The sequence below is a fragment of the Molossus molossus genome, unplaced genomic scaffold, assembly GCF_014108415.1.
Source record: "Molossus molossus isolate mMolMol1 unplaced genomic scaffold, mMolMol1.p scaffold_m16_p_5, whole genome shotgun sequence".
NCBI classification, from domain to species: Eukaryota; Metazoa; Chordata; class Mammalia; order Chiroptera; family Molossidae; genus Molossus; species Molossus molossus.
In genome coordinates, this window is record NW_023425388.1 from 2,190,943 (window position 1) to 2,211,482 (window position 20,540).

Consider the following 20,540-nt stretch of genomic DNA (forward strand, 5'->3'; position numbering starts at 1 on the left):
CTTATTTTGGGTTTTAGCCAGCCTCTCCTTTTGTCTGTTTATTCATATGATCATTTTCACTCTGAGTCCTCCCCCTCCAACCTCCACATCTCTTTATCTCTTGCTGTGGTTAGAAAATGATCATTCATGCTTCATGTATTATTTTCAAGCCAACAAGATTTTGAGGACCCCCACCCCCATGCATGGGCTTCTTAATGATGATTACTATTCTCATTGTCTTGTTATTTTTAGAGTATTATATGGAGAAGTAAAATGGATGAAAATGTGATCTTGAATTAAAATACCTGATTTGACAATAAATTAATCCCCAAATGTCACTAACTTGTATATGTAAGTAAAGATCAAGGAAAATGATTGAGAAAAATTCTTTTTTGAACAAAGTAGTCAGTATGGTAAAGACAGGTATATTTATTTCATATGACAGCACATTTCACAGGATATGTACAGAATGTTTGTATACCACTGACCTTAATATATACTTCTATAAAGTATATAGTTATAAATATTGTATGCCACATAAGCAATAAAATTCTTACATATAAACATCAATCTACTATAGAGAACAAAGAATTCACAAAGAGATCCTTAGTGTCTGGCCTCTGCCTTGCTTCTGACAGAGCTGGTGATTCTCAGTGACACACAGAATGATGGCAGCTGCTTGCAGCAGCCTTTACCCTCCCGACTGTGCACTTTCAGCAACTTGCAAATGTGACTTCCCCACTCAAGGCTGAGCTGCTGCAGGCATGTGGTCTGGTCCGCAGGGAGGGCTGCCCGCAGAGCCCGGCCTGCGCTGAGGTGGATGACGAGGTGCTTGCTGATGGAGAGCGAATGCACACACTGCTCACAGAGATGTTAAAGCCACGGTCCCGAGTCAGCTGACCTTTTAACGCACACTGCTTACAGTAATACTGCTGTTTCAAATGTACCAATGCTGAAATGATTAGAACCCCCAAAAAGCACAATATAAAACTTACAAGGTATATTTCTAATAGCAAATCCTGACTAACAGAGAGACTGCTTCTATAAATAAGAGTATTTTGATAACATTTGAGCATTTAGGAAAGTGCTTTTTCCCTATAGATTTGCTTCACATGGTTAAGAGCAATGCAGTTCTCTGTGCTTTTCAACTTCACATACTCTCAGCCATGAGCTCTGGCTGCTGACACTCCCGGCACACCCTTAAAGGTACATGCGACAACGGAATGTAGGTGGACACACACAGCTCTATATAAAAGGGACGGAATGGAAGACTCAGTGGGTGAAGATGACGTTAGCTTAGACTCACAACCAGCAGCCACTCAAGGAGCTTCCCGACTGGGATTACTTAGCGGTACAAACACCGCATTCTGCACGAAGGCCGCGTGGGCCTGCATTGCGGACCGAAGCGGGATCAGCTGTGTACTGGCAGGACCGGAGAGAAGTCCAGGCCAAGGAGCAGCCCAAGTTGGGAGCAGCCCGAGCGGAGAGCAGCCCACAGGAGTGTTCCGCAGCCCCGGGAAGATCCCAGCTGGGGCAACCCAGGGCTGCTGCTTCCCGCTGGGGAGGCTGGAAGCGAGGCAGCTGGGGGAGGTGCGGAGGGAACCGGCAGCACGTACCTTCACGCAGAGGAGGGTCTACTTGGCGCTCACGTTCTCACTGACCCCAGTGGTATGTGCCTTCCCGACACAAAAGGCCATCTGCTCTTTGGAAAGGGTTGGGGTGTCCGTAACAGGACAGTCACCATCAAGTCTGCTGCTCCCAGCGGGAGCTCATGGGGGGGTGGTGGATGGAGAGAGGAGGATGTGTCGTGCATGTGTGTACGGGAAGAACATTCTGGTGCTGGGGTAAGGATTATTCTAGTTTTGGAAAGAAAATTGAAGAAATGTCCAAATTTCACTTACAGACATCCTTCTGATAATGAAATACTGAAAAAAGAACTCAGTCAGAACTTTTAGGTAAAAATTTGGTCTGAGTTATATCCTAGAATTTAAATGGTGAGTTTTACAAACGTGTAGGTGTACACATATGCACACAAGTGCACGCATGTGTACGCACACTTTCTGTAAAAAGCAACGCCTTTCAAAATCCTGTTCCGGGGTCCCTCCGACAGCTCTGGTAGACCCTGTAAAAGCCAGCTGTGGACCGTGCGAGCAGCTCGCAGTGACGTTCGCCAGAAGCTGTTGGCTTTGGGAGATTCTTTAGAGAAGACTATAACAGAATTTCTGAATGAGGACTATTTTCTAAAGTAGTTTGAGCACTTTTTATGGCCACTACTCTCTCTGTTATCCAAACAGAAATGCACCAAAACTGCAGTTAATAATGAGGACTTTTTCCTTATTCCCAATATACACATATTCCAACTCTGCGCACATTAAACAGTGGTATTTCCTGACATCAGTGCACTCAGCAACGACTTATTGCACATAATGAAGAATGCATGCCCGACTCTCTTGGCTTGGCTCTGCCCCGCCCGAGCGAGGACCAGCGGTCTCCATGGCCGGACACTATCTCTCCGTGAAGTCCAGCGTGAGAGCCGGCACTGTGACAGGGTCTGCTGGAGGGGTGGGGCCAGCGGGGAGCAGGGACCCGGGAGGCGGGGGTGGTCTTCGTGATGGCAACACACAGGCAGAGACATCTGTACCTTTCCTCCAGCCGGCATCAGAGGCTACGCCGGAGCCAGAAGACAGGCCTGGCTGCTCACCCAGTAAGTCTGGAAAAGCCGACTTCAACTTTCCTTTCACACCGAAGTCCTCTTCTTCTTCGAAGGTCACCCAGCCTCTCGGGTGGCCGATTCTGACGGCAGACTGGCCCTGCAGACCGAAGCTGCCCTGGGAGTCGTCAGGTGGAGATGGGGACTTGCTGGCGCCGTGCCCCAGCGGCTTCGGAGGAGGGAAGGGGCTGAGAGCAACAGGCCCCTCCCTAGAGAGCCCCGGAGCCGCCCCGGACTCCGGAGACTCCGCTCTAAATGGGTTTCGGGGAGTGGCAGTCCTGTCGGGGAAGGGGTTCGTGCCGGCCACGCTCGCAGTGAAGGGGTTTGGAGAACCTCGCATGTTTTCCTGGGATTTACTCCGGGCTGGAATTGGAGGCAGTGTCGGCAAGCAACTCACAGAACTCAAAATACTACTACTTTGTGTGGCCGAGGGCAGCGGGGCCAGCCCCAGCAGGCCTGGGGGGAGGACAGGTGCTGGGTGCACAGGGGGCGGAGCCTTGGGTGCAGCAAGCAGAGTCAGTGACAGATCGTCAAAGGGGTCGCTCTTCAGGGGGGATTCCAGTCTGACAGCAGAGGCTCCGTTGGTTTTCACCTGGAAAGAGAGCAGTGAATAACCAAAAACAGTAAGTTAAAGTAACAGACTCACTCTTAATACTCCCTGGGCTTGCTTTCTGTCTCAATTATTCCCGATTTGGGGGGCAAGTATACAAATTCAGAAAATAAAACGCAGCTTTTGTAGCTTGTTAATCTGTTGGATTAAGTAAGATAAAACAGCTAAAATCTTATTCTTGAAAGACTCCCAACTAAATAAATCCATTTATTAACTGGAGGTTATTTCGTTCATGCAAGTATTGATATGGAATTGTCCAGCATTAGCAGATGAGTTCTGTTCATGCCCAGTTCTACTGGATGTCAGCACAAACTTGAGAAACCTGTGTGTGCTAAATCTAGGTAAGATTCCAACACCCATCTGTGATGCTGATGTGGCGCATCACTCTCTCTACCGCCGCTCGTTTCGAGGCAAGGTGGCTATGGAGTGGGCCTGCGGACGAGCATCTGCCTCCCGGCACACCTGTGCTCCTGGCTGGCGAGAATGCATCTCCTTTCCACTTGGGAGGGAATTTCCACAGCATTCTCTGCCTTTCAGCACAAGCTCTCCTTTGTGGAGTCAGCTCTGTGGATAGCGTGACCATATTCCTTAACTGACCTAATCATCTTGTAAAAATGATCCAAAACATCTAGATATCTTATTAATCATCAAACACAATGATTTAAAACCCATTATTTAAAAAAATCCCATTTTCTATTTGGTATATTGATCCTAAAACCAAAGTGCAGCTGTGCCGAGTGGTGCCCAGCCCCCGCCATGTGACAGAGCTGTCTGTGAACTGGCACTGGGTCAGGGTCACAGTCACACGCCAATGGGAGCCTGGGCCTGTTCACAGGACTGAGCTCCACCACCTTCTCTCATGGGAACAGAACTATGATCCCGGCCACAGGAGCAGATTAGTTCATCAGGTACTTCATGTTCATTTGAAAACTAGGTGGATGACTTGGATATTGATGCTGAATTTAAAAATAAAGGAACAAACCTTTGGGTTGAAAAAAACAGAAGAGGGAGAATTTTAGCTCAAGACTTGCAATGTAACAAAACGAAGCACTACCCACGATGAATTTAGTTGCTCAATAACTAAACGTTCGTGAACTGCGTTGGAAGAAGAGCAGCACCCCCCGTAAAACATGAAGGACCTTCTCAATCCCTAACCCAGCGCTGAAGAGCGGGGGGCTGTGCACCTGCAGAGGGGCTGGGACGACAGCTTCATAAGTGACTTTCAAGAATTAGTGTTTTAGCCCTGGCCGGTTTGGCTCAGCGGTTGGAGCGTCGGCCTGCGGTCCGGAGAGACCCGGGTTCGGTTCCCGCTAAGGGCAAGTATCTCGGTTGCAGTTTGTCCCCGGCCCTGGTTGGTTGTGCGGGTGGCGACCACACTCGATGTGTCCCTTTCACATCGATGTTTCTCTCTCTGTTCCTCTCTCTCCCTCCCACTCTACCTGAACAAAGAATGGAAAGGTGTCCTTGGGTGAGGATGATAAAAAAAAAAAAAAAAATTTAAAAACAGAATTAGTGTTTTATTCAACTGTCCTATAACATGCTTTACAATTGAATAAGTATATTTTTCTTCAAAATTAATGACAATAAATTTGTACAAAATTAAAGAGTAAACATGTCATAGACTCCAAAGTGTTTTCTAAGTAGATTAAAGGTAAGCATACCTATAAATGGAAATCTACTTTAGAGATAAATGTATTATAGACATCATGAAATTACAGTTAATTCTACAGTGCCAATAACGTTTGGATTGTTTATGACTAATATAACAAAACAGAAGTTCTTGATTTCTCCCATGGCAGATAAAACAGCCCACCACACAGATGCTACAGGAAAGGAGAATTTATGCTTTGTACAGCTCAGGACAGTAGGCCCTCGCCAAGCAAATGCTAGACACTGAAATATCTTTATTTTCATGTTTAAGAAATTTGGTTTTCAGAATAAGCTGAAGATAATTTGGTAGAAGCATGATCATTTTGCCCAATTAGACTTGAAGTTATGACAGCCACCCACCATTCTTTATTTTAGAATTAATTTATAACCTACAAAGGATTTGTGATGACTTCACATTAAAAACGGTGATATTTTTACAGAGAAGGGTGTTGGAAGAACCTTTAAATAATCCTGTTATTATATTAACTTTCATCTTTCTAAATCATTGATAATTCCTTACTAAAAAGAATCCTGCAAATAAAATCATTTGAAAACATTTTTTCCCAAAAGAAACCGAAGAAAAAAATTAATTATGCCAGGAATCAATTTAGTGTTGTCAAATACTTGCATATACATAAAGCTTACCTTATTGAAGTTATACTTTTTAGTTTTGATAATTTTCATTAAAAACAAAGCAAAATATGGTTGGTAAAGCATTAGCAAGAACAACTAAAATGGTTCCTAAAAACTCAAAATACTAAGAGGAAAAAAAGCAGGTTTTATGGTATGACAGTAGAATGTATTAATGTGGACAGGTGGTTTACAAATGGTAAACTTCAGATGTATGAAGCACAAGGTTCATACATCCAATGCGCTAGGACAGACGGGAAGCACAAGGAGACTGAGAAAGAATTCAATACCTGTTACCCTGACGGTTGCTCCTGCTTTGAGAGAGGGAACAGACATCAAAGGACAGCGTTAGGACAATCTGAGACCAGCCCGCGACCCTAACAACCCAGCCTTCAAGCTACATCTCGTTCTGCACTATATCCACGATCTGAGAGCCGTGCTATGTGCATAAATTCAAGCAACAATTCCAGTTACTTTCGTAATTTTGAATGAAAACGTATTGCTGCTGAATTAGGGCTCAAACTTTAACTCTGTCTGAGGTTGACGACTAACCTACGGGTTCAAAGTATTTTTATTCCAAGAATAATCATCCAAATAGGTTGTCAAAGCTCTGAAATATTGTACCCCCCCACCCGCACTGCGGCGGTGCTGGGGAGGGGCTTCGGAGGCCGCCGCGCGGACGCTGGGAGCAGCGCCCAGGGAGGCCGTGCGCACGGCGAGGGGGCGAGGGCACCTGTCTGCGAGCCAGGAAGGCAGCGCTCGCCAGACCCCACGGCGCTGGCCCCGAACTGCGAGAGAACAAGTTCCCGCCGGTCAGGCCGCCAGCTGGTGGCGGCCAAGGAGAGGAGGACAGCCCGGACAGCCTGTGGGCTATCGTCATGACAGAACATGTACAGAATGGCAGCTTTTGCAAAAAAAGTGAAAATTAGTATTTATTTTAACAAAATGGCCAGTGCCCAGGCTTGCTCTCTGCCCTCGCCTTTTCTGAAGGCCGACACTCAGTATCTGCCTCAGACCATCAACTGAAGGTGCCGCGCTACGGAATTGGACCTGCTTTTGTTGTTTTAAACACTCTTTCTGCAATAAAGCACTGTTTTAACACAGTATTTTCAGGAAGCAGCTTTGAGCACATCTTCCCCAATGTCTAAAGCTTACCTTATTTTAAATGCCAAAACGCACTTTGACAATTCCGACACCCTTCTACGGTGCGGTAAGTATGCTCAGACTTCCTGCCTCACCACAGGCTCCTGGGTTTCAGGGGCCACTCACTCCCCCGGGGCCCTCAGGTTCCGAGGCTCAGCTCTGGCCCTGGCGGGAGCACGAGTGGGCTTATGCAAAGACGTGGAGAGGGCAGCACACGCAGGACGCTGGCAGGACCCGCTTGCTCTGCCCTCTCGCGGGCCACTCTCGTGGCGACAGCCCCGCAGCAACACTTCCTCTGCGCCTGCTGCGCTGACCTCAGTGCTGAGCTGAGCGCCAGGTGACCAAGGCGTCCGACTGAGTCAGACAGACAAGTGAGGCATTGGTACATTTTGTAAAGAATATATAATACGTTATATAATCATTTGAATTGAGAGAATCTTTTCTATACAAAATTATAGTGAAAAACATTCAAATAGTGATAAAAAGTAAAGAAAGCTATGTCATGTATGTTTTTATGTTTCAAATACATTTTAGATTCGGGGCAGAGTTAATAAAGACACGTTAGAATTACTAAATGTTCAATTCTAACACTATTTTGTATTTTACCAAAAATATGTTGTACTTTAAAATCTCATCCTTTTCATAATATAGCCACTGTGGAAAATTTTTTAAATTATAAATGTTTATTATTTTTTTGAATAGGCATTTTTCTTTCAATTCAAAAGGTACAAAAAGGTAAAACACCTCCCCTCCCTTCTGCTCCCAGCACACAGCCTGCGGGAGGAAAACTGGAGCCCCCCAGGACATGAGGAAGACCTCACCCCGGAGAGAGGAGCGTGTCTGTGCATATACTGTTCGGAGGGGTTTGCTATCAAAGACTGAGGCAAAAAGAATATTCAGAATTGAAAACAACATCTCGGTAGTTGATGACCTGAATACAAGATCTGAGCGCAAACCCGCCAGGCCGCACACAGAGCACCTGCTGTCGGCCCTGCACTGTAGCCAAGCCACTGAACCCAGAGTCGGCACCGGAGCTGACCCGATGACGTGTGGCAGTCACTGCAGTGTTCATCCTCTAGCAGCTGTGTCACGAGATGCCCTCCACTGGAGGCCGCACCGTGACAGCTTGCTCTCTCCGCAGCCTTTCGGAGGCCAGGGAGTCCTCAGTGCGAGGTGGGCTCTCCACCTGCAGCGAAGCCACGTCGGTTGACAAAGCCAGTTCTCCTACGACAGGCGACGTGAACGACAGCGAGCTCCTGCTGCGTGTCACCCTAGGCGGACAGCCCCTGCGCTCGCCTATACTTCACTGGAAGGGGACACACCGTTCTGAACGCCGGGGAAGAAGGCTCACTTTGCTGTGAAAGGAACACTCACTTTCTGTCCTGAAACAACAGAAAGCTCCCAGGTGGCTAGTCCAAGAGGGTTCTGCCCTCCAATTACATTTTTAAAACACAGCAGTACACCTTACAAGGAAACGAGAATAAAAAGTCATGCTCACAACAAGTCTCGGAGAGAAAAGAACAGTGAACAGTTATGTATCTTCAGGATCCTCAATTTCTGAATTAAAAAACGTAGAATACTTTTAGGTATTCATTAGCTTAAGAGAACCTATTATCCTTCTCGATTAGATATCCTTTTTCAGCTTTACAGAAGCGGACAACAGTCTGAGTAAGTGCCCACTGCTGACAATATCCACGCTGTCTTAAGTCGTGTTCACTTTAATATTCTTCTCATTGTGTAGAAGTAAAACCTAACTTCTGCCACCCAGCCAGGCACACTCAGGCAGCTGTCAGAGCAAATGCAACTAGAACTCATCAAGGTGGGCAAGGGACAGTGCCAGTATGTGCATTTCTGTATTTCAGATCTTCCCAAAGTTTAAAAGCAGACTTTTAAAACTTCACACATTTCTTTGATCTTGATGGTATTTTCAAGTGAAAATTTTAGGATAAGATAAAACATAAGGCTAGACAACAGAAAATGTACTTCCTAAATATAATTTTACTTTAAAAAGTTTACTGGAAAGGATATAACGAACACTAGGTAAAACAGCACCCAAATAAAAAGAAACCATCTACCTTGTGGGACTGTTCCTGCATTAAAATACCTCTAATGCGGGATCAGAAGTCTCTGCCAGGTGAGGTCCCTCAGGCATAACCAAGGCCCTTGCTCTTCTCATCTCCAGCCACTCAGGCAACAGCACTGTCTTCTAGCACCGCGAGATGACAGCACTTTAGGGTTTTCCCTTTGGGGACTCGCCCTGCTGCTACGCACTCGAGCCCCGATCTGCTCCAACGGGACTGAAACTGTCTCCGCTCCCTGGAGAAGCCAGGGCCTCCAGCACAGAAAAGAACGCTGCTCGAACCAGCAGGGATACAGGCAGTATTCTTTTTACTGGTGATGAGTGATGAACCCCTTGGCCAGTGGCCAGGGGCTGACCTCACTGCCTTCTCTCCAGGAAGCAAGAGCCCAAACTAATGTCTTAGCCATAAGCAAAAGCAGTAAAAAAAGTAAACTACGGCCTCTCATTCTAATTTATTTACTACCCAAAGTAAAGTGTGCATTAAAGCAGTCACAAGTCCTTCCGAGCTAGCAGCCACTGGACTCCCTACGGGACTAGCGTAGGCTCGCTCTCCAAGGGACCTCCGTCTAAGCAGCAGGTTGGAACAAAAAGCCAAACCCTAGAGCACGCTAGGCTAATCTGAGATGTCAAAGGATGCTCATGCGTTGAAGTCATATCTTAGGATGCTATTACCATCAAAAAGCACAAAGAGCCCTGGTCAGTTTGGCTCAGTGGTTAGAACATCGCCTGTGGACCAGAGAGACCTGGGTTCGGTTCCTGCTAAGGGCACGTACCTCAGTTGGAGTCCTGTGGGTGGGGGCCACTCAACGTGTCTCTCTCACATTAATGTTTCTCTCTCTCTCTCCCCCGCCCCTCTCCCTCCTGCTCTGTCTGAAGATAAATGCAAAAATTGTCCTCGAGTGAGAATAAAAGAAAAAAAAAAAGCACAAAGAAAAACAAATAAAACCGGGTACTGTCTATCCTCTGTAGAAGCTAGTGACTGAGGAGCGTGTTCCAACACCACGCCCTGGACTCACCTGCGGCTGCGGCTGCGGCTGCGGCGTGGGCTCGGGAGGCAGGCTGTGCGAGGACCTGCTCCGAGGCGGCGGCTGGGGGGCCACCTGAGACAGCGGTGCTGCTGTGGGGACCAGAGGCTCCTGCATCTTCTGAGCAGGTGGGGGCAGAGAAGGCTGCAGAGGCACGGCGGCCTGAGGCTTCAGCGGTTCAGGTAGAAGAGCAGGACCTACGAGTCATTTTCCGAGGTTAGGTGTTCTCTGGGAAACTGTGTTTAGTGCCCTCCCCCCTTGGTAACCCGGACAAGGCTCTGGGTCTCCTCCCTGGGTGTTCAGTGTCGTGCCTACCTCTCGGGTCTTCCGGGGCTCTGCTCTGGCTGTCCGCGGCTGGCCTCCCTGCAGACGCCCGGGCCTGGCTCTGCGGGGCGCTGATGACTCCTGCGCGGGGCGGGATCACCTGAAGGGAAGGGAGCACGCTCAGAGTTCGCCACTTCCGACAGGGAAGCTGGAAACCTCTGCGTCTGCGCCTCCTTCATCTCCTCTCGGGCAGTTCCCAGCGCCTTGTGCTAACTAACTGTTCTCTATTTAGGGCTATACATCAGTTTCAAAGTCGTCCTCTATTAAAAAATACGTTTCATTGATGTTTTAGAGCGAGAGATAGAAACATCGATCAGCACTCCCTGCACACCCTACTGGGGATCGGCACGGGCATGTGCCCTGCCGGGAATCAAACTGGACCTCTCACTCCATGGGCCCACGCTCCATCCACGGAGCACGCCAGCGGGGTTCAAAGTCTTCCTTTTTATTGTTCACTGTTTATTACGTGCAAGCCCTGTGTTAATTAAACACAATAGAAGCATTTCATCTTCGAAATTCCCCTCAGAGGGAGGCACTGTTTTCCCATCTCTATCTTACATTAAGACCAGACATGCATACAACCTTCCGAGGCCACAAAGCTTTCAAATGAAGGCAGGATCCATGAGCAAGTGTGAGGAGGGGTGGGGAGCTGCCGGACCACGTCCCTCACACTGGACATGCTGCACAGCTCCGAGCAGGTGCAGAGACGCAGCCCGAGCAGCTGAGGCTTATGGGAAACCACATTGAGGCTTTGTTTTATACACAGAAGTAAAATCCTCGAATGACTAACTCAATCTGCTAGTTCGACATACTAGAAGACACACAGCTGAAAAACATATTCTCTTTTTAAATCCTCACCTGAGGATATTTTCCATTGATTTTAGAGAGAAGGGAAGGGAGAGAGAGAAACATTGTGAGAGAGAAACATCCACTGGTTGGCTCCCATACGCACCGATCTGGGATCCAGCCCGAAACCCGGGAATGTGCCTAACGGAATGGAGCCCAGCACCTTTGGTATTCCCTATTTTCATACGTGTGCTGACGGCTCTAACCCCCGGGCCTTCTCACTTTACGTAACCGTCATGAATGCATCGCACAGAACCCAGACTTCCCTCCCTGTCCCCTGAGCAGTGAGCAGTTGGAAAGCACTGTGGGAAGTGTGGGAGTGAGCGAGCAGGCATCTCCCGTGTTTCCGAAAGCAGGAGTGGGGACAGGGTGTCAAGGCACATTCCGCAGACACTGTGCACTGTGACATACAGAAAGGACATGAGGCTGGGTGTTACAGAGAGCTACGAGAGAAAAGACAGAACAGTTCTATCTTAGAAATCCTATCAGAATGTCATATTAGAAATTAGAAGTGGTTTCATTAGATGAAGTTGATTAATTTCTAGTTACCGTAACAGGTCCCAGTTCCCCCTCCTCAGCTGGAGGCTCCCAGCAATGCCAGGCCCACCAGACTAGCCTGTGTCACTGATCACTGGTCCCCTTTCCTTCCTTCTTCCTGTTCTAACGTCACATGTGGAGAGCACTGTCGCTGGGTGAACAGCGGACAATGCGCACAGCACACGGGGACATGGGGACAGGCCCTGTTCTAACGTCACATGCAGAGAGCACTGTCGCTGGGTGAACAGCGGACAATGCGCACAGCACACGGGGACATGGGGACAAGCCCTGTTCTAACGTCACATGCAGAGAGCACTGTCGCTGGGTGAACAGCGGACAATGCGCACAGCACACGGGGACACGGGGACAAGCCCTGTTCTATCGTCACACACGGAGAGCACTGTCGCTGGGTGAACAGCGGACAATGCGCACAGCACACGGGGACACGGGGACAAGCCCTGTTCTAACGTCACACGCAGAGAGCACTGTCGCTGGGTGAACAGCGGACAATGCGCACAGCACACGGGGACATGGGGACAAGCCCTGTTCTAACGTCACATGCAGAGAGCACTGTTGCTGGGTGAACAGCGGACAATGCGCACAGCACACGGGGACACGAGGACAAGCCCTGTTCTATCGTCACACACGGAGAGCACTGTCGCTGGGTGAACAGCGGACAATGCGCACAGCACACGGGGACACGGGGACAAGCCCTGTTCTAACGTCACACGCAGAGAGCACTGTTGCTGGGTGAACAGCAGCACACGGGGACATGGGGACAAGCCCTGGGCCTGCTCTGCTCTCCGCCTTTCACCACCTTGAGCAGCAGTTTTAGTTCCCGACTCTATCATAAATCTTTTTCCTGAAATTGAATTTAAAAATTATTCTTATTGGAGGATGACTTCTATGTCCTCATCAGCTACTCAGGAAATATGATAAGACGCTGCCCAACCACATCTCCCGCACAGATGCCAAGGCCTTGGGTGGGCACGTGCTGTTTCCAAGGGAACCCCTTGGCTGGAGCAAACCGGGACCCAGAACTCAGAGCTCTTGCTCCGGGCAGGTGCTGCCTACCGGTCGGGCTGCGCTGGGTCCGGCAGGTCCTGGGCCTGTGGGTCCCACAGGAGGCGGAGGCTGGCCGCACCCTGGAACACAGACACAACATGAACTGAGCATCTCATAGAGAGACAAGGAGCCACGTACCACGTCCCGAGTGTCTAGTCAGGGTCTAGTGTTGAGGTAAGTAGCTCAATTCAAGTGTTTTTACCTATATTTTCCTTCCGTGTCATCCCAGGGCTTTTGGGTGCTTCGAAGCAGAAAAGAAAAGAAAAGAGTCATGAGCACACGACACAGCATCCTCACACGTTGGGTGGCTGCCCTGTCTCCTCACCGGCAGAAAAGGGGCATGAGATGCTGACCAAGGACTTGGCTTTGGATAATGATGAAGGGTATCATCAGTCCTGAAATTCCCCAGGGAGAAAAACTAGGGTACTTATCATGACCTTTATGGGGGACAACTTAGCTCTCAGTCTGATACTTCATAACAGGGTCACTTTCAAGCTGATTTTCCAAAAGAGCTCTCTCCTGTGGGCCTTGGGAACATGCGGTCAGCTCACGAGATGTGGCCCCTGCCTCTCAGAGCTTGGCCAGGAAGCTGCTCCCGAGAACACAGAGCTGGTTACAAGGGGCTCCTAACGACACTGCTCTGGGCGTCAGCTGCAGATGTACTGGTGGGTAAGGCAGGTGTAGGACAAGCTCCTTAGGGTCCTCTGACAAAGCCTATGATTAAGGCAGAGGACAGGCATGTCTCATCGCTGAACATCTGCCTAAGAAAAAAGTGGTAAAATGTGGTTCACACTCATGAGGAAGGTGGGCCAAGGTCGAGGTGAAGGAACAGGGGGACTAATAAATACAGCACCTTGAATTTACTCTTTTTGAAAAGAAATTCACTGCAGTTGTTATGTGAAATACATCAGCCCTTTAACAACTATAATCTTAATGAATGGCTTCTATTCTTAATGGTCTTTTAAGCCAATTTAGTTCAGCATTACATATAAAAATGTTTATCTGAAATCATTCACAAATAATTCTTGCACCTGAATTAATAGGGCTTATTTGTAATTACTAGAAGTTCAGAGTTAGTATATTTCTGAATATTCAACTTATTCTGAAAAGAATTTTGAAGGAATTTTTCTTTAAATAACATTGGACAGTAACTCTACATCCGAAGCATATATGAAATAGACAGAAACAGCATCAAACAGCATGGGAACCCAGGGAAACGGAACGGACAGCCATCAGAGCTCAGACAGCACGGTGAGAGAGAGACGAGGCACAGGTGCACACGGGAGGGCAGGAAGGGCAGGCGGCCTCAGAAGCTTACACGCCTTCAGCACTGAGGGCAGCGTCCAGGACAGAGGCCCACACAGAGCTACACGCACAGCCTGTTCCTCCCCTCTCTTGCCCAGCTACCCTGGGCTGGGCGGGCTCCAGCGCCTTCTCAGAGAAAGAGCAGAAGCTGAGCGTTGCTCAGGGCCCGTGGCAGAGTGAATGGCAGGCACACAAGACCATTTCTGTGTTAAACTCACTTTTGCAAAAAGGCTCGTTGTCTGCATTAAGCTTCTTCAAGTCCACCAATACAAACCAAAGGGCTTCGACGCCCAATCCGACACTGCGTCCTCCGCCCGGGAGAAGAGTGGAGGGAAGGGCTTCCTTTCTCTCTGAGAGTACTGGCGGCAGGGACCCAACCACGTCTTTCCTTGTGACCACCTCATCCTATATGCTGAGAGTTAAATCGCTACCCAGAGCTCCAGTACTAGGCAGCCCGAAAGGAAGAATGTCAGCTAGACTTTCATCCTCAGTTTCTACGAGACTGTCAGCCTCTCCGAAGTCAGTTTGCGGCCTTCTTTATTCCACACTCTAAAAGTGCGACGGTAGCCCTGGCCGGTTTGGCTCAGCCGTTAGAGCGTCGGCCTGTGGTTCAGAGAGACCCGGGTTCGGTTCCCACCAAGGGCGTGTACCTTGGTTGCAGTTTGTCCCTGGCCCTGGTTGGTTGTGTGGGTGGCAACCACTCGATGTGTCCCTTTTACATTGATGTTCCTCTCTCGCTCTCTCCCTCCCACTCTATCTGAATAAAAAATGGAAAAATGTTCTCGAGTGAGGATTAAAAAATAATAATAAAAAATAAAAGTGCGACGGGGACCTTCTCTAAACTTGCTGCCCTGAGGGGGACACTGGCTCGGAGGGCGGAGCGGACGCCCAACATACTGCCTATACAACAACTGGGAAGTGAGGCAATTTTAGAAATTAATCAGATGTCTAAGTAAGTCACTGAGTTACTATTATGATGTAACTTTTCTCAAATTCATTAAAAAATTCTTTTCTACTGGTTGTTTTCCTCATTAAAGGAAAATACAAATGAAATTATCATGAAAATGTAAATAGCGGCAGGAGTCTGAAGCAGGGAAGCTGACAGCTCTGCAAGCCGGCGGACAGCCTGCAGGGCCCCGTGGAAGCTGTGCTGGGAGACAACAGCGCCCAGTACCCAGCAAGCTCTGTGTGAGCCAAGTGACCCATCTAGCAAATATTTTCTTATTTAAAAAGTAAAATTGTGCCTGGCCAGTGTGGCTCAGGGGTTGAACATCAACCCAGGCACCAAGAGGTTGCCGGTTCGATTCCCGGTCAGGGCACATGCCCAGGCTGTGGGCCTGATCCCCAGTGGGGGGCGTGCAGGAGGCAGCCAAGCAATGTTCTCTCTCTTCAATGTTTCCGTCTCTCCCTCTTCCTTCCTCTCTCTAAAATCAATAAAGAAAAATAAATAAAGTAAAAAGTAAAACTGCCCTTACATTGAGAAGTGAGGCTTGACGACAAGCTACGGCAAAGCCACGCAAAGGGAAACTGCCCGCTGATAACCACCTTCACCGCGGGCCACGCTCCCAACTCTGCTGGCCACGGAATGCACTGAGCTGCCGGGCGAAGGCACACACTAAACGGAGCATTATCCGTCAAACCCTTGGGGGTGTTCTGTAGTCACTACAGCTCCCTTTTAAAATTGGTATGATTTGGGGGAATTTAATCTTTGTAACCAAACTGACTATACTTATTAAGGAAAGTGTATCAGGCCTTAGTGAGTAACCCAACCATGTCTGTCTGGGAAAGGGAAGCCTTTGTGGGTTCTAGTCACCAATAAAGAAAAGCTCTAGGCGTTTACTCAACAGGAACAGAATGGGAGTTTGGAGCTATTAAAGACATGTCATTCACTGTGACTTTCAAACAAACCTACACCGCCTTTCAGTGACAGGGATCAACTCCAAGCATCGTGAGCCGAGACGCACGCACGATGAACGGGGCTCCCTGCGAGCTCCTTCCCGGCAGGCGCAGGGCCCTGGCCCTCGGCGTGCAAGGAGAGACGCGGCAGAGAGGGAGCGGCACTAGTGAGCACTGAGACGTCGACGATGCACTGCAGTCACCGGGTGTCAATGCCAGGCAGGGACTATGCATTAGTGTCTGGGCGTCACAGAAAAGCTGTTCTTTAATGCAAACACTTCTAGTTACGTAAGAAAAAACACATACTGGCTTTAAAAGGTTACTGGTTTAAGTAAATATGTAAAACTGCACAGGAAACCAGCACACGTGTGGTCTCTGAGTCCAGCACACACTGAACAGCTGTGAGCACACTGCGCCCAGTCGGCAGGGACAAACGTGCACATGTGTAAGGCCGCCATGGAGACAGCCCACAGAACCAGTGGGAAACTCCACCTGCTGCCCTGCCTCCCCCGTCTGCAGAGAAAAGCTGAGAAGTAGCAGCAAGGACCGAAAGACAATACACGCTGGAAGCTAGAGAGCTGAAACATGCAAACGTTTTCCATCGCATCAGGAGGGTTTTCCGTCTAGAAGTGGACACCGGTCTGTTACCTGAAGGTGGAGGTGGTCTCTGAGGGGGCGCTGGCCTCGCGGGAGGAACCGCTGGGCGGGGGGGAGGAGGCCGCCTGGGCTCCAGGGCCTGAGGAGCATCTTTCTGCTGCGGCTGTGCTGCTGGCTGAGTGTCGCCGGGAGAACCTAGAAAAGCAGCTGGGTGAGAAGAGCAGGCCAGGTGGGTGTGGCGCAGGGGAACGGTGCTTCCGTACACGCCCGGCAAAGTCTCTGCTCGCTCATTTCCTCAGCTCGCACTGTAGCACAATCACACGCATCGTAGTACCAGTGACATAGCAGTTGTGCCGACATATTTCCCTTGGTACCACAGGAGCAATCTGTGCGCTCTGCAGGGACTCTCGCCTGGGCCAGGTGCTGACGAAGACTCACTGAGGGACCCATCAGGACATCAAAAAGCGTTAAGGTATTTGCAGTCTGCTGACCGCAGAGAAACAAAAGAAAAGGAGTCTCTACTCTGCTCTGCACCTCACCTTATCTTGAATTCATTTAATGAAGCCAGCCCGCTAAGAGTATACGGGGAAACTTGAGATGTTTAGAAAATAGAAATGTTATGAAGATGTCGGTGAGCATGAAACAATGTATTCGCGTGAGACAGCTTCCAAAGACAACCTTCCAACTCCGGAGGGGCAATGACTACCGCTTCGATTCAAAGACAACCTTCCAACTCCGGACGGGCAATGACTACCGCTTCGATTCAAAGACAACCTTCCAGCTCCGGACGGGCAATGACTACCGCTTCGATTCAAAGACAACCTTCCAGCTCCGGACGGGCAATGACTACCACTTTGATTCAAAGACAACCTTCTAACTCCGGACGGGCAATGACTACCGCTTCGATTCAAAGACAACCTTCCAGCTCCGGAGGGGCAATGACTACCGCTTCGATTCAAAGACAACCTTCCAGCTCCGGAGGGGCAATGACTACCACTTCGATTCAAAGACAACCTTCCAGCTCCGGAGGGGCAATGACTACCGCTTTGATTCAAAGACAACCTTCCAACTCCAGACGGGCAATGACTACCGCTTCGATTCAAAGCCTTTGTTCTGTCTCATCCCCTTCACATGAGAAGAGCTGGGGCACAGAAGGAGGGCCGGTCCCAGCGGCATGGCTTTTTACTACAACATAGGAAACCGGCAGTGACAAGGCGGGGACATGCTGGCCTGGTGCAACAAGGGTGAAAACAAGGTGCTGCCTCGTGACAGTGGTGTGAATCTTGCCTCCACTTGGGGCTCCACCCACAAGGCCCTTCCCCGTCTGCACAGAACCACGAACACTGTACACAGGAATGGCAGTTAAACACAACGACTCTCCACAGGGGCGCCGAAGGCACAGGGATGTGACCATCTGAAACCAAACATCGCCAGGGAAGGTGGCACAGAACTCTAAACGTGATACGCACTTTGTGAAGGCGGGTGCCCTGGAGCTCTGGACGGTGCCCGACTTGGTCTTATGGGAAGGGAGGGCACAGGGCCGTCTGATATCGTAGGTGACTGGCAGGGGCTGGTCCTCGGTGAGGAGGTCGGGGACATGCCGGGGCCGAAGCACGAAGAAGGCTGGAGATGCTGGGGAAGAATCCCCTCCACCTCCGCGCTGTCGTCATCCACATCTCCTATGGAAACACAAGGTCATCCAAGTCAGCACCTGCTCAACTCTCTCTGACATTTTCTTCACCCACCTGGTTTTAAGGGGTCAAATACACATAGCACGTTAATATTATGACACTGAAAATATGCATCGATGAGGCATGTAGGCATATACAGAAATGTGTATGTATAAAGTAGAATCAGTACAAGTGCTCCTATGGAAACCATAATTAGAGACTCTCAGAGCAACAGGATGCTGGGGACCAGACTGGGAGCTGAGCTGACACAGGGCATCCTGCATCCCAGGGGGCAGCTGGCTGCTGTCCTGCTGTCCTTCCACCCTTCCTACTGCCAGGGCACTGTCCCCTCCCTGCCCTCACTGCAGGTGTGGCCCTGTAGTGACCAGGCTTTCAGAGGGCCACACCCCTTCCCAGAAGCCTCCTCACTACCCCTCTTCTGCGTCCCCTGCCCCCACCCAACATGGATTTCTTTGCTTTAACTGAACGCTGGTTCTCCCAGGCCTCCTCCTCTCTCCTGACCTCAGGGCTGGAAAGTGGGGCCTTGCAACCTAATTCAAATTCAAGAACATGGATCTTCATGGACAAATGGCCTATTTCTTTGAGGCTATGCCACCAGGAATTTACTTAGCACCCTGTTCTCCCCCTGCTGCAATACTGTCCGCCGCCACCCTTCCCCTAAGCTGAACCTGTTCAATGGGGACCAACCAGAGAGCAAGACGGTGAGTGAGGGACATCTTTCTGGATGACATCAGAGTCCACGTGGACAACTCATCAACTACCTAAATACCTTGGTCTTACCCTCACTGATACTCTCCTCCACTCCAAACATCTCCCCAACCCCACACAGACCTGCAGGCCCTCTGATATAACAAACTCCAACACCTCCTTCGACCGCCTCCCAGCTCCAGTCTCCCCACTTCCCTCCTCTTCTGGCTTCACCAGGAGCTGGCCTGATTCCTGTATGTTGGCCCCCATCCAAGTCTGCTTTTCAGCACCGGGCCTAGAGCCGCTGGCACTGCACCTGCCCGCACCAGCCCGCCACACTGGTCTCCGCACCCAACCCAAGGCTGCCGGCTGGTCTTGCACAGCTGCACCCGGGCTGCCGAGCTGCTGGAGTAAACCAGAGCCTGGTGAGGCGGGCACATCCAACATGGGGTGTTCAGCCTCATTTGGCTCCCAGAGCTGCCTGGCAACTCCAGGATTTTCTGGTTAGCTCTCCCCCTTACTCCTGCTTGGGAGCTTTACCTCAAACCTTTTCAGCTCTGAAACTGGGTTGCCCCATTCCCGCTGATCACCTCGCTCTTACACATCATAGGGAAGTCTGGAGGTGGAACCCCTTCAACGACCTGCCCTCAGCGGAGTCTGACTGCACGGGGGCACTCTCGGACCTCCCCGCCCACTCTGGGTGACTCGCTCCATCTCCACACCGCCCTCCCCATGACAGCTCTTCCCCCCAGCACTGAATGTTCGGGCACCTCCTCCTGCAGACAGTGTCCCTGACCCTCTCCGGGAACAACCCCCTTCCCGAGCCAGACTGCCTTACAGAGCTGCTGCGGAGAGCCCCTCCACACCTCCACCCCACCTCCAGGCACCACCATCTGCTCCATCGCTCCACCAAGGCCTCCCGGGAAGGTCACAGCAGCCTCCTGCATGCTGTTCAATTCACAGGACAGCTGCAGGCCTTGCTCCTCGTGACAAGACACACGAACCACTCCTTCCTTGTTACATTTCTGTCCTTGATGTCTAAGCCATTGCATTCTCTCGGCCTCCTGACAATTCTGGTTGCTCCTTCTTGTTTTCCTGTCCTGGGCAGCCCTCTTGGGCCCTCACTTAGCCTGTGTCTGCATTCAGTCCTGGGGTCAGCCTCCCCGTCTCCACACATCCTGTGGCCAAGCAGACCGACACCGCGGCTCCAGGGCCATCAGAGCTGCCTTGTGCAGACTCACATCCAACATGTCCGCACTGTACTCACCTGCACCCACGCCTGCTCCTCCTCCACCTTCCTCCCTGTGCACCCTCACCCGTGCACCTGCACATCGCCTGAGATCCTGTCCCCAAAACCCGGCACAGTCCTTCTTCCTGGCTCACTCTTGCAACCCTCTTGAATTTAATTCTCATTCCATCTTCAGATTGTCAGTTTATATTCCAACTCCTCTGGGATACCTTTCTCCACTTCCCAAATCTAAGTGAGGCGATGTGGGGTTGGAAGATGGAGGTTTTTAAACCCTGTGTTAAGCACTCTCAACCTTGTGTTAACACATTCTCAAAATCCTAGCTGGGGGTGGGGGTGGGGGGCCTGGCCCAGGTGTACCAGGTGCTTCATTTGCATGTGAATAAGGGTTTGTTCTTTTGGTTTCACGTAAAAAGCAAGAGACAAAGCTAGAGTGTATGCAGTGACACCCATCTCAAGGAAATAATTTACTTAAATCCATTTGTAACCTGGGGTTACCAGCCTGCAAATAAATGGGAC

The 20,540-nt window shown here is 49.9% G+C and overlaps 1 protein-coding gene across 3 annotated transcripts in view; it reads right to left on the bottom strand.

Moving 5' to 3' along the window:
* Positions 1 to 384: 384 nt before the first annotated feature.
* Positions 385 to 20,540, bottom strand: part of SYNJ1 (synaptojanin 1) — an 85,310-nt gene continuing 65,154 nt past the window's right edge. For all 3 annotated transcript variants that reach the window (XM_036242575.1, XM_036242576.1, XM_036242574.1), the window contains 7 exons: positions 17,867 to 18,076; positions 16,449 to 16,604; positions 12,802 to 12,840; positions 12,609 to 12,679; positions 10,143 to 10,251; positions 9,819 to 10,024; positions 385 to 3,281 (listed from right to left, as the gene is read on the bottom strand). In XM_036242575.1, the coding sequence (XP_036098468.1) occupies positions 2,484 to 3,281; positions 9,819 to 10,024; positions 10,143 to 10,251; positions 12,609 to 12,679; positions 12,802 to 12,840; positions 16,449 to 16,604; positions 17,867 to 18,076 (1,589 nt within the window). In that variant the 3' untranslated portion in view covers positions 385 to 2,483. The remainder of the gene's footprint in view (positions 3,282 to 9,818; positions 10,025 to 10,142; positions 10,252 to 12,608; positions 12,680 to 12,801; positions 12,841 to 16,448; positions 16,605 to 17,866; positions 18,077 to 20,540) is intronic.